This window comes from Pollachius pollachius (assembly GCF_949987615.1).
Source record: "Pollachius pollachius genome assembly, chromosome: 10".
In the NCBI taxonomy this organism is placed as follows: Eukaryota; Metazoa; Chordata; class Actinopteri; order Gadiformes; family Gadidae; genus Pollachius; species Pollachius pollachius.
In genome coordinates, this window is record NC_136943.1 from 16,682,694 (window position 1) to 16,693,924 (window position 11,231).

Below are 11,231 nucleotides of genomic sequence, written 5' to 3' on the forward strand. Positions count from 1 at the left end.
CCGAAACAGCACTCATGGAGCGGTACAGAGCATGCGCGTTGGAGGTGGAGGGGGAGGTGTGTGAAAGAGTGCATCAGCCCAACATGACTGTGTTTATGGAGCCTCATTCATTCATCCATCTGAGAGACTGTTCACACTGCGAGTTAAAAATGTGTTTGATGGATGTATTGTTTCTAAAACAAAGATTCAACCAAACAGACACAAATGTTCTAATCAGACCAGAATGTGACATATCACAGTGTCTGGGATATATCATTGGGCCAAGGCAATATAGTCTATACAGACGAGCTAAATCATTGAAAATAATATAGGAAAAATAAAGTATCGATTTGCTTGAAACGCACTAGTCGTTTGTTTTGGGTTAGTTGTTAAGGACTAAAATGATCAACAGTTGAAAAAACTTAAAGGGGAAGGGGTTAATAGTACTGGACAGACCTATGCCTCTCCCATCTGGGAAGCCGTCATACCGGCTTCATAGCTTCACATACCATCCAAGAGTCCGAATGTACAGGCTACGTTTTAGTGATACCGCCGACCGTACTATTCGGGTTACGGATTGGTTAGTAACTGAGAGAGATACCGCCCACTCTACTGTTTGGATCCCTGATTTGTTAGCAGCAGATAGACGTACCTCCCACTGTACGTTCGGACCCTTGGATGGGAAAATTACCCTCGGATGTTGTGGTCGAACGAGTTCTTCCATACCCACCCGACGAGTTGTCCTGGAGGCGGACTCCAAAACAAATACTAACAGTGCCGTGAAAAAGAAAACACATTTGCAATGATCGCTTTCGAGTTTCCATTGTCCTACGGTCTGTCTATAGCTGCCTGAAGATCGACTGCTTCGCTATTGTTTTTTCCTATGTAAAGTGCGGAATCATGGACTATGAAGGAGATTTTCTGAACGACCCAAACGACAATGTCTCTGGTTGCATTAAGCCTACAAGAGAGCTGATAACAAGGTCGATATTCAAAGTATACAAGAGACGATGGTTCGTTCTGTTGGTGTTGTGTCTTCTCAACAGTTCCAACGCTGCAGTAAGTAAGCCTTTCAAAAGTATGGCAATAAATCAGAATAACGAAGGATCTGCCAAGCTTGACAAGAACTTGGACAAATGGAGTACACACTAACATATGCAACGTTAGCATCTTTTTCGTATGTAGGCCTATATTATATTCTACAATACATGATAATTCCTTATTTATCCACGACTTGAAATTCGGGAGTATTATAAAACTAATTGTATAAAGTCGGCCTACGCTGCTTCAACTCAATACAATACAATATCATGCAATACTATACTACACGATACAATACAATAGGCCTAGAATGGACGATAAACTTGCATAGGCTATGTACTGTACTAGACTACCATAAAGAAACATTTCGATCGGGTAAATAGTTTAAGGGTCAGTTTAGACATGTTTTTATTTTTAACTACAAATTGCAGGTATAGTACATGGTTATCGCAGCTCGTTGTGCTTGACAGGTTTCTGCTCTCTTGTTCTGACAGGTCAACAGCTTGTAGGGATACGGCATGTTGAGGTGTAATTAAAGCGTAGTACTTATTTTTGTAAATATTTTACACGTTAATAGTCTGCGGTGTCTACTACATTTTGTTGCATTTTACATTCAAAGTGATGCAACTATGCAGAATACAATAATATGATGCACTTTGAATCCATCTCCAAAACTTGGACATGACTTTCACAATATGTCCAAACATTTAATAATCTTCGATGGTAAATGGTCTGGTATATTGCAACAAATATGACTACTTAATATGCAGAACAAAAGTTAAACTTTAACAAACCACGAAGAAGTGTAAACGTTCAACAAGATTGAGGATTTGCAGTAATAAAGTCCCTCTTGTATATTTCTGATGGAGCAGAGGTATAACGTACGGACAGTGGTCGCATTCTGTCTCGGCGTCGAAGAGGCCAGCTGCAACTTGGAGGGAGAATTATTCCTGTGCAGTGCACAATCAAACCTTTCATATGGCCCCCGAATGTCAGCAATATCACTGTGTGTATCACTATCACTACCATTGTGGTTTGGTTGCCCGGTGCTGTATTCAATTGATTGATTGGTTTTGACCAGAGTCTACGAGAAGAGGTATTGGTCATATATCAAGCTATAACAATATCTTGCTCAAAGTATGACACCATCAGTTCATTCATCCAAAACCAAACTTAACGTACACATTGTGCAGTTCAACTGCCCATAACCTGATTTGGAATCTATTATATTCTATTGACACTATTCTATTCTATTCTATATACACTATGAGTGACACTATTCTATTTGTTAGTTTGGGATCAAAATGAGAAAATCTTCTTAAATATTAAATATTGTGTTAATGTAGAATTGAATCCCTAAACCAGGCCAACTCGGATGTCTAAACCTTACTTCTAAAGATGTGTTGAGATCAATGTATCCTCCAAAGGCATGCTACATTGTAGATGGTTACTTCATGATATCGTCATCTACTCTTTATTTCACACGCATTGTTCTTTCATACACTCCTCCCGTTCCATGTCGCTGCATCTCAAGTGGTGTGGATATATATCTATTTTGGAGTATGAAGCTATTCTAGGGGAGCTCTGTATGCTGTTTTCAAGCCAGAGTCATGTGACACACGTTCTTCGTATGTCACCATCAGTGCGGTGGGTCACGCTAGCCTTTACAACAATACTCTCAAATGTTTCTCTCGGGATAAAGGCTTTAAAACTGTTGAATATTTCAACTGCCGTGGCGCATGCATGCATGCGCCACGGCAGTTGAAATATTCAACAGTTTTAAAGCCTTTATCCTTGCGTGCATGCACGCACACCAACACACACACACACACTGATTAGTAGAACATTTACCGCTCGGTTTGACTCACTAAAACACTCTCCTCTTTTCTACAAGCTATGGCTGACCTTTGCCCCGGTTGCCGACCAGTCAGCCCAGTACCTGCATGCCACTCTGGACGAGATCAACTGGCTGTCCCTGGTCTATATGGTGGTGGCCATCCCCCTCAGCTTTGGGACCACCTGGATGATAGACAGCCTGGGCCTACGCATCACGGTAAAAACAGTGGATTTTAGATGTATGTATAGCTGGACTGAGGCCACCTCGCCTCAACACCACAACATCTCATTAAAGAGCATGTAGTTAGGGCATCTTGCGACATTGGGGATCAAACCCGGAACCCGGGTTTGGCTGGGAGAACGCTGAACACTCTACCTGCTACACTTTTTTTCCCATTTTTCCACCTGTGGAGATTAATCTTTAACAACCTGTGGTGTGAGTCATATTAAATCTGTGGCGTGAGTCCTTACAAACCAGTTGTTTTAGTCTTGATCCACAGTGGTGTGAGTTATCCTTACAAGCTAGTTGTGCGAGTCCCGACAAACCTATGGTGTTGTTCTTTATAAACCTGTTGGTATTTGTCTTGATGAATCGATTGTTTGAGTCCTTATAACGCCTGTGATGTTACTACTGTGTATGCAGCTGATCCTTGGCTCATGGCTGAACATGCTGGGGGCGCTGTTGAGGTTATTCGGCACCTTTGAGAGCCTGGGTCTGAGTTACCCGTACCCCCTGGTGATGTCAGGACAGACACTCTGCGCCGTTGCTCAGCCACTGGTCATCTTCGCACCCACCAAGATGGCCGCCCTTTGGTTCTCGGAGAACCAACGTGCCACCGCCAACATGATCGCCTCCATGTGTAAATTATTACGTCTTTTATTCTTTCTTAAGAATGGTGTAAGGATTAGCCAATCCCAAATATATGGACCGATACCACAATAGCAAAAAACAATTCCATCCCTTTTAAAGAACAGTATTAAGTGTACTAAATGGAAAAGGAATCTCAAGTAAAGTGTACTATCTGGTTTGGCCTACCATGCCACTATATAACAGAATCAACTATGTGTTCACATGTATTTGATTATAGGAGTGATTATGGTTCCAAGTCAACGCAACGCAACGCAAGGACCACGCAAACGCTTTGACGCAGTCGTGAACCTGTTCTGGTTCTGCGTCAGGTTTGAGATGGCGGACCAATCACAGCCCATGCTGTAACAACAATGTTAACATTTTTGAGAGGAGCACGTCAGGCCCTTGCAGTGGACGCAAGGAGGGTCCGCAAGGACGTAATGGGTCTATAAACCCCCTTGCGTTGCGTCGACGTGGAACCATAATCATCCCTTAAGTCAGCAGGATTTAGCAGCTCAAATTTCCATAATAAGGCCTTCTATTTCCTATCTGTTGTGCTAAAATACTTAGATCTTTATTGTGGCACAAAAGAAAGGGAAGTGAATTCTGACCGAATAGCAGGCTTCAGAGATATTTTCAGACACAGTAACCATTTCCGCGAATCTTGTCCCTTCGGTTCCCTTTCAGCCAACCCTGTTGGGCTGCTGTTTGCTAACATTCTCTCACCCCTGATTGTCACTACGAACGACAGAATCCCTCTTCTGGTGAGTTACCCAGGTGACAGTATTGGTACCAATACACCCGGTACCAATATGTTGTACACATGTACAAATTCTAGTGTATAAGAGTGTTGAGAACAATACTTGATGAAAATAAAGATGGAGACATTTAACTTTTAACTAGTAAACCTACAACTTATCCACTCTTACTTAAGCGCCAACAAACCCTAAACCAATACACTCCTGATGTTTAAGAATTTACTCTAGCAAGGATTCAAACATGATTGGACATAGTAGCAATGCATGATGATTAACAATGCAATGATGACCATTGTTCACCGTCGTACTTTCATTATTATTTCTCCACTAGATGCTGGTGTATGCTATCCCAGCATGCCTGGTCTGTTTCCTGGCAACCGTGGGTTTAAGGAGTAGTGGACCCCCGACACCGCCGTCTGCCAGTGCAGAGTCTTCCACCTCTGAGCCCTTCATCCAGGGCCTCAAACTGGTAAGCATGCCTCCAAACCATTCCTCCAGGGCCTCAAGCTGGTGAACACACCAGGCTCAGAACCCTTCACCCAGAGCCCCAGACTGGTAAACACACCCCAGAACCCTTCAGAAAGGACCTCCAACAGTTAAACACACCTCAGAACCCTTCAGAAAGGACCTCCAACTGGTAAACACACCCCAGAACCCTTCAGACAGGACCTCCAACTGGTAAACACACCTCAGAACCCTTCAGACAGGACCTCCAACTGGTAAACACACCTCAGAACCCTTCAGACAGGACCTCCAACTGGTAAACACACCTCAGAACCCTTCAGACAGGACCTCTAACTGGTAAACACACCTCAGAACCCTTCAGACAGGACCTCTAACTGGTAAACACACCTCAGAACCCTTCAGACAGGACCTCTAACTGGTAAACACACCTCAAAACCCTTCAAACAGCGCCTCAAACTGGTAAACACACCTCAGAACCCTTCAGACAGGACCTCTAACTGGTAAACACACCTCAAAACCCTTCAAACAGCGCCTCAAACTGGTAAACACACCTCAGAACCCTTCAGACAGCGCCTCAAACTGGTAAACACTACTCAGGACCTTTCATACAGAGCCTCAAACAGGTAAGCGGAGAGATAGACAGATAGAGAGACAGACTTGTATCGAGACGGATGGATGGATAGAGAGAGAGGTATAGAGACAGGCAGGGCCTCAAACTTGTAAAGAGAGAAACAGAGAGGTACAGCAGAAGAGAAATGGAGGCACAAATGAAAAATAAAGACCTAAACATAGGCAGGCAGGCAGGCAAGCAATTATAGGTTATATAGACAACCTATGAACAGACAACGTACAAATAGATTGACGGAAGCAAGCGAAAAGAAGGCAGACAGAGGAGTATTGCAGTAAGTCTACTTAAAGTCTTTATTGTAGTTCTTTAACTGACCCTACTACCAGGGAACTGACATGTCCTTGAAGTTGCTGTGGTTCTCTGATCTCTGTCTGCTCTGTTTTCTTCCAGCTATTAAGAAACCGGCCCTACCTAGCACTGTTGGTGTGCTTCGGCTGTGGTATCGCCGTCTTTACCTGCTTCTCCTCCCTGCTGGAGCAGATCCTGTGCGTGCGTGGCTACAGCAACGTAAGAACGCTTCAAAGCCCATTATGATGTGTCGTCAGAAATATGTAAAAGACCTTTTAAAAGGCGAGAACGGATTAAGATTTCTTTATTATTATTATTAGGGGTCCTACGAAAAACATAGCAACTCTATTGTAATCGTTAATATTATTAATAATAATAATAATTGATCAGTTTTTTATAGCGCTTTTCTAAATACTCAAAGACGCTTTACAAATAAGAAAGGAATACATACAGACAGTACAGACAATCAAACAAAAGGGAAAAAATAAAAAACACCACAACAATAGGCAACACATTAAGAGAGCGGGAGAGAGTGGAAGATGGCGGAGGATGATTTGCCTGATTTATTATTATTATTTTTATTTTTAACCTGACTCTTTGGCTCTTTATGGTTATAAAACTGGCAGGCTTGTAGAACTCGGGGAATTTGTAAGGGAATCAAAAGATGGGACAGAATAACACATAGGTGGCGCTATGACAAGGCCTGGAAGTTCAGCATTTCAACAGTCTGCCATTACCACTAGGAAGGCTCAATATGCATGAAACTTGTTATACATGCACCATTTGTCATGATGAACAACTTTCAAATCGCAACCCATACGGTCAGACCATTTGGACTTAATGCATTGGCTACAACTCGACCAAACACCCACACATAAACTGCCGAAAGTGGTAAAAGCTAGAACTTCGTCACACATGTGACAAGTGACCGTTGGACTATATGGTGGTTATATATATATATGGTTATTCGGTTTTTGTTATGACAAGTTGACATTGTTTGGGTTGTCTTATAATGACAACTTGACATTAACCAGGATGTCATTGCCAGAGGATGTCTGTCATAACACCTTGAAATAAACAGAAAATGCACCTCTTTTTGTGTTCATAAAATGTTGACATAATGATAATTATAATTAGATGTGCAAGGTTACCGACCAATTCTAGCACTTGGTCAATCTAAATATATCGTAGGCTAGATTTCCTTTTTATCTGCCAGTTTTGATGGCAGCATTCATTAATCCAAAGCGCTGCGGCAATTTCACACTCTTTCAGATATGCAAATCCAGCCAACGTGAAAATGATGAAGTCACAAAGAGGCTAACCCTTATTTTGAAGCCTGAACTGTAGAAACACAATGTGTGGCGCATGAATGGAGATGTTTTTGTTCCAGGGAGGCGAGCTCTTATTTTGAAGCCTGAACTATAGATGCACCGTGGTGTGTGTGTGGCAGTTCTTCGCAGGGCTGTGTGGTTCTCTCTTCATTGTGTTCGGTGTGATCGGCGCGGGGCTCCTGGGCCTTTTTGTGGACAAGACCAAGATGTTCACAGAGGTCACCAAGGTCAACATGGCCCTCAGCGCACTGGCCTGCATCGCCTTCGCTGTGGTGAGTCAGTGTCTGTCGTCACTGTGTGTTAACTGCTGTGCATTGAAGTGTTATACAAGTGTGATACAAATAACATTTTGTGGCGTATTCCAGTGGTCAGCGGATGGACTACAAAGGGTTTAGGTAGTAGATTAGAGGTGGTTAGGTTGAAGTTTATTAAGTTGAGAGATGGTTAAGCTCAGGTATATTCAACCAAAGACAGTTACATTTAGGTTTATTAAGTTAGTAGTGGTTAATCTCAGGTCATGGGAGAGAGCAAAGTACTTTACGTCTGTCTTTTTCTCTCCCTGACTCTCTCTCCCTGTCTTTCTCTCTCCTGCCTGTCTCTCTCTACCTTTCTGTCTCTCAGGTCTCTCAGATGCGTCAGCAGGAAGTGGCAGTGGCGGCTGCATGCTCCCTCTTCGGTCTGTTTGGTTTCGCGGTCTACCCCGTTGCCATGGAGCTGTGTGTGGAGTGCACCTATCCAGTGGGGGAGGCCACGTCCACGGGCTTCATCTTCATATCGGGGTACCAAGCTTCCTCTTGTACCGCTCTGCTTACACTACTGTGTATAAACGGCCACTCTACTGTGTATATGAAGCAGCTAAAAAAAAAAATCTAGTAGCGCTCGGCTAACTCTACTAATTCTCTTTGCAGGCAGGTGCAGTCTGTCATCCTGATGCTGGCACTGCAGGCATTGACCCGACCTCTGGCTGACTCCCCCTTCTCCACCTGCTCTATTGGGGGGGATCCCGCACTCAGCTGGAGGGGTACGTATTATTCACTGGTTTACTATTCGGTCATTTAGCAGGCCCTTTCATCCAAGACACTTGGCTCGAAGGGGATAAGGATGCTGTCTGCTAGTCCAGCCAAAAGATTCTGGGTGTTTAAACCCAGAAGCTCTTTCTGGGTTCTTTACTTCCACACGCACACGCACACACGTATTCAAACTTTATCACTAACTCTTCATTGTATGTGTTTCCAACCATTCATTTACTCCATTTAGACTTTTTTGGAACTCTGTTCCAATCTTTTCACTTCATTTAAGCCATTCCACATTTCTTTACGTCTTAAACAATGTGGCTTTACTAAAACATATTTTCTTCTCTCGGCAGTGTCTGTTCTGGTAATGGCAGGTGTGTTTGCAGCGCTGAGCTGCCTCTTCATCCTCATCTTCAACTCCCCGTACCGCAGGATCCTGGCTGAGGCCAAGGCAGCCCAGAGTAGCAGGGCCAGCTTCCAGACGGACTGCATAGGCACCGTGAGCCAGGCCGTCTGTCAGGGAACACTAGAACCCAGCATTGGGACCAGAGAAAATGAAGAACTAGACACAGAGAAAGACTGCTAGAATCAACCAACGTTGTGACCAAGAGCCATAGTAAAACTTTAAGAACCAGAGAACTATGGCCATGGACTGTCGGAGCCATAGGTAGCACAGGGACAAAGGTTCTAGGACCGGAGAAAATAGATGGAACAAAGACCAAGAACATGGACCAAGAAGGTTTATTTCTTCATTCCACTTTAAAGGGGCCAAATTAATGCACTGTATATGATTTTACTTGAAGTTGGACTGACTTCCTGCAAAGTGTATGAGTATTTGTTTAAATCTTTATAAAGTTTTAGGGTTCCGAACCAACCAAATTGCATCAAGGAGGATAATGCACTGAATGAGGTCATGTGGCCAGAAGCTTGTTTTTATCAGCCAGATGCGTTTCCTGTGGTGTGTTGTCTGGATTTCTCCTTCTTCACCTGAGGCACATTTTGCACAACTCATCCTTACCTCGGATTACGTCTTTATCCCTGCAACCGTCTTAAATTACTGTCAGAACATGAGATGATGTACAACAGAAATACAAAAAGTCTAATTGGTACATAATCTGAACTGTCCCTGAATAATGAAAGTATTACCATGTTTTTTCCCATGTGCAATCAGAACAGTTTGGTACATCTGGGATGAGGCAATGTGACATGAAGGTCAATGGCAGAGGAAGATTTGTTTTATACCTCTCTGATAGTAAATCTACTGTTATGTTATCTTCTGGCTGTATGCACGACTAATGTATGATGTGTTGTGTTCTTCATTCCTATGAACATGTTATTTCAAGTGTTTTTCTTATTTTCTATGAAACTTTTAACAGATCAAGAATTCTAATTTTCTATTTTTTTTATGCTAAAAGCAGAATTCATACATCCCAATCCCCTTAATTTTAAAAGATTGAATGGTGAAATCTGCCTGTTTACTAGACAGGAGGGCCTTTGTTTATATCATATAAAATTTCTCGGACGCCTGTCTCATCTTTAAGGTACTTGGTGAACTGTGCCAGTTCATAAAACAGAAAGATAAGGATTGGACACACAGCCTTCTCAATCAGACCCAAAAATTATTGGAAGAGTCAGCCCAATGAAATTAGGGAATGCAACAGCCTTAGAACTTTTAAATACAAACCCAAAATGTTGGTATATAACCATATACCAAATGCTTAAATCCATGACCATAATTTTCATTTTTTTCTTTCTGTATTCATACTGTATCCTAACTGTGTGTTGCAATAAATATGTGGAGGGTGTAGTGTGAGGTGCGCAATGTCTGCGTCTGTTCGAGGGTGTGTTTATATATCTAATTTAAATTACTATTTGATCTTTTATCTGTTTTTGTACTTTAGGGTGCTTTTTAAGACCTGGCTTGGGCCAACAGATGGAAATTAGCATTTGCAGCTAACTCTGGCTAATTTACAGTAAGCAACTTGTCTGTTAATGAATGAGCATTGTCACTATCAACTAAATAAGTAAAATAAAATATAATTACAAAAAAAAGTACACTTGGAAGTAAATATTACCATGGATCATGTACCATCAATGTCATGTATATCATCAAAGGGCATATTCCTCCACCAGGTGTGATGTTAAGTGGCAGTTACAGGCCATTTATAAGTCTTCCCTCTTGTGTCATCACTATACTGCAATTAGGACCAAACTGTTTCTTCAACCCCACATTGAAAGTTGTTTAATGTGGCATTGTACTACTACTCTGTAAATTGTTAAATGAAGACTCTTTCTAATCTCCATACTATACTCCTATGATGGCTGTAGTAGGACAAAATGCTTCGATAACTTTGTACACTAAAGTTTGATTGAGTGTCATGCCCTTATAGGGAAGCAAATAATAGTATCCTATCATACTTTTAAATGTCATACTGTTATTTTTATTATCTTAATGAATAAAGAGATCAAGATATTGTGAAAGATTACATTTCATCATTGCTACTTTTTTCTACAATTCCTTCAAATTGTGGTTCCACATTAGACTATTCCATAGCTTAAACTAATTATACACTGACAATTTTTCTTGAGTGTCATGTAAACGCAATGATTCAGTGCGTTTACTTGACACTCAAGAAAATGGAATTATTGGCTCCTTATTCAATAATTTAACTCAAATAGTGTGGCGAAACAGTATATACTTTGTGTTTTTGCATGATAACACTCACCGCAGATTACATATCCAGAAAGCCTTTACTTGCCGATAGCGGAACGGATCGAGTGGATGCACAGCCAATGGCTAGTGGCTGGGAGCGCATCCGTTCTGCTATACTGTTTCGCCACACTATTTGAGTTAAACGACCATGGTTGTGTCTCGTAAGGAACCAACTCGTGTAACATAGGTCTAAGAATGGTTTTCTGAATGGGTTTAGAAGCCCGAAAAGCAGATAAAGAGCTTGCCCCCATAGGTTAGCGTTATAGCTATTCCGTAGCGCCAGCAGCCAGTGCAGATCTCTGGCTTGGTCCAATCAATGTCTTTTTTTT

General features: G+C 42.1%; 1 protein-coding gene across 1 annotated transcript; it reads left to right on the plus strand.

Moving 5' to 3' along the window:
- The first annotated feature begins 725 nt into the window (after positions 1-725).
- Positions 726-10,664, plus strand: slc49a3 (solute carrier family 49 member 3). The gene is made up of 10 exons (XM_079745171.1): positions 726-1,038; positions 2,915-3,073; positions 3,500-3,716; positions 4,394-4,470; positions 4,796-4,933; positions 5,948-6,064; positions 7,296-7,448; positions 7,798-7,955; positions 8,085-8,197; positions 8,543-10,664. Exons 1-10 carry the CDS (start codon positions 880-882, stop codon positions 8,773-8,775), a joined length of 1,524 nt encoding a protein of 507 aa, XP_079601297.1. The 5' UTR covers positions 726-879; the 3' UTR covers positions 8,776-10,664.
- Positions 10,665-11,231: the final 567 nt, after the last annotated feature.

Coding starts and splice junctions, on each gene's coding strand:
- slc49a3 (XM_079745171.1), top strand. CDS start 880: ATGGACTATGAAGGAGATTTTCTGAACGACCCAAACGACAATGTCTCT. Junction 3,717..4,393: donor CAACATGATCGCCTCCATGT/GTAAATTATTAC, acceptor GTTCCCTTTCAG/CCAACCCTGTTGGGCTGCTG. Junction 4,934..5,947: donor TCATCCAGGGCCTCAAACTG/GTAAGCATGCCT, acceptor GTTTTCTTCCAG/CTATTAAGAAACCGGCCCTA.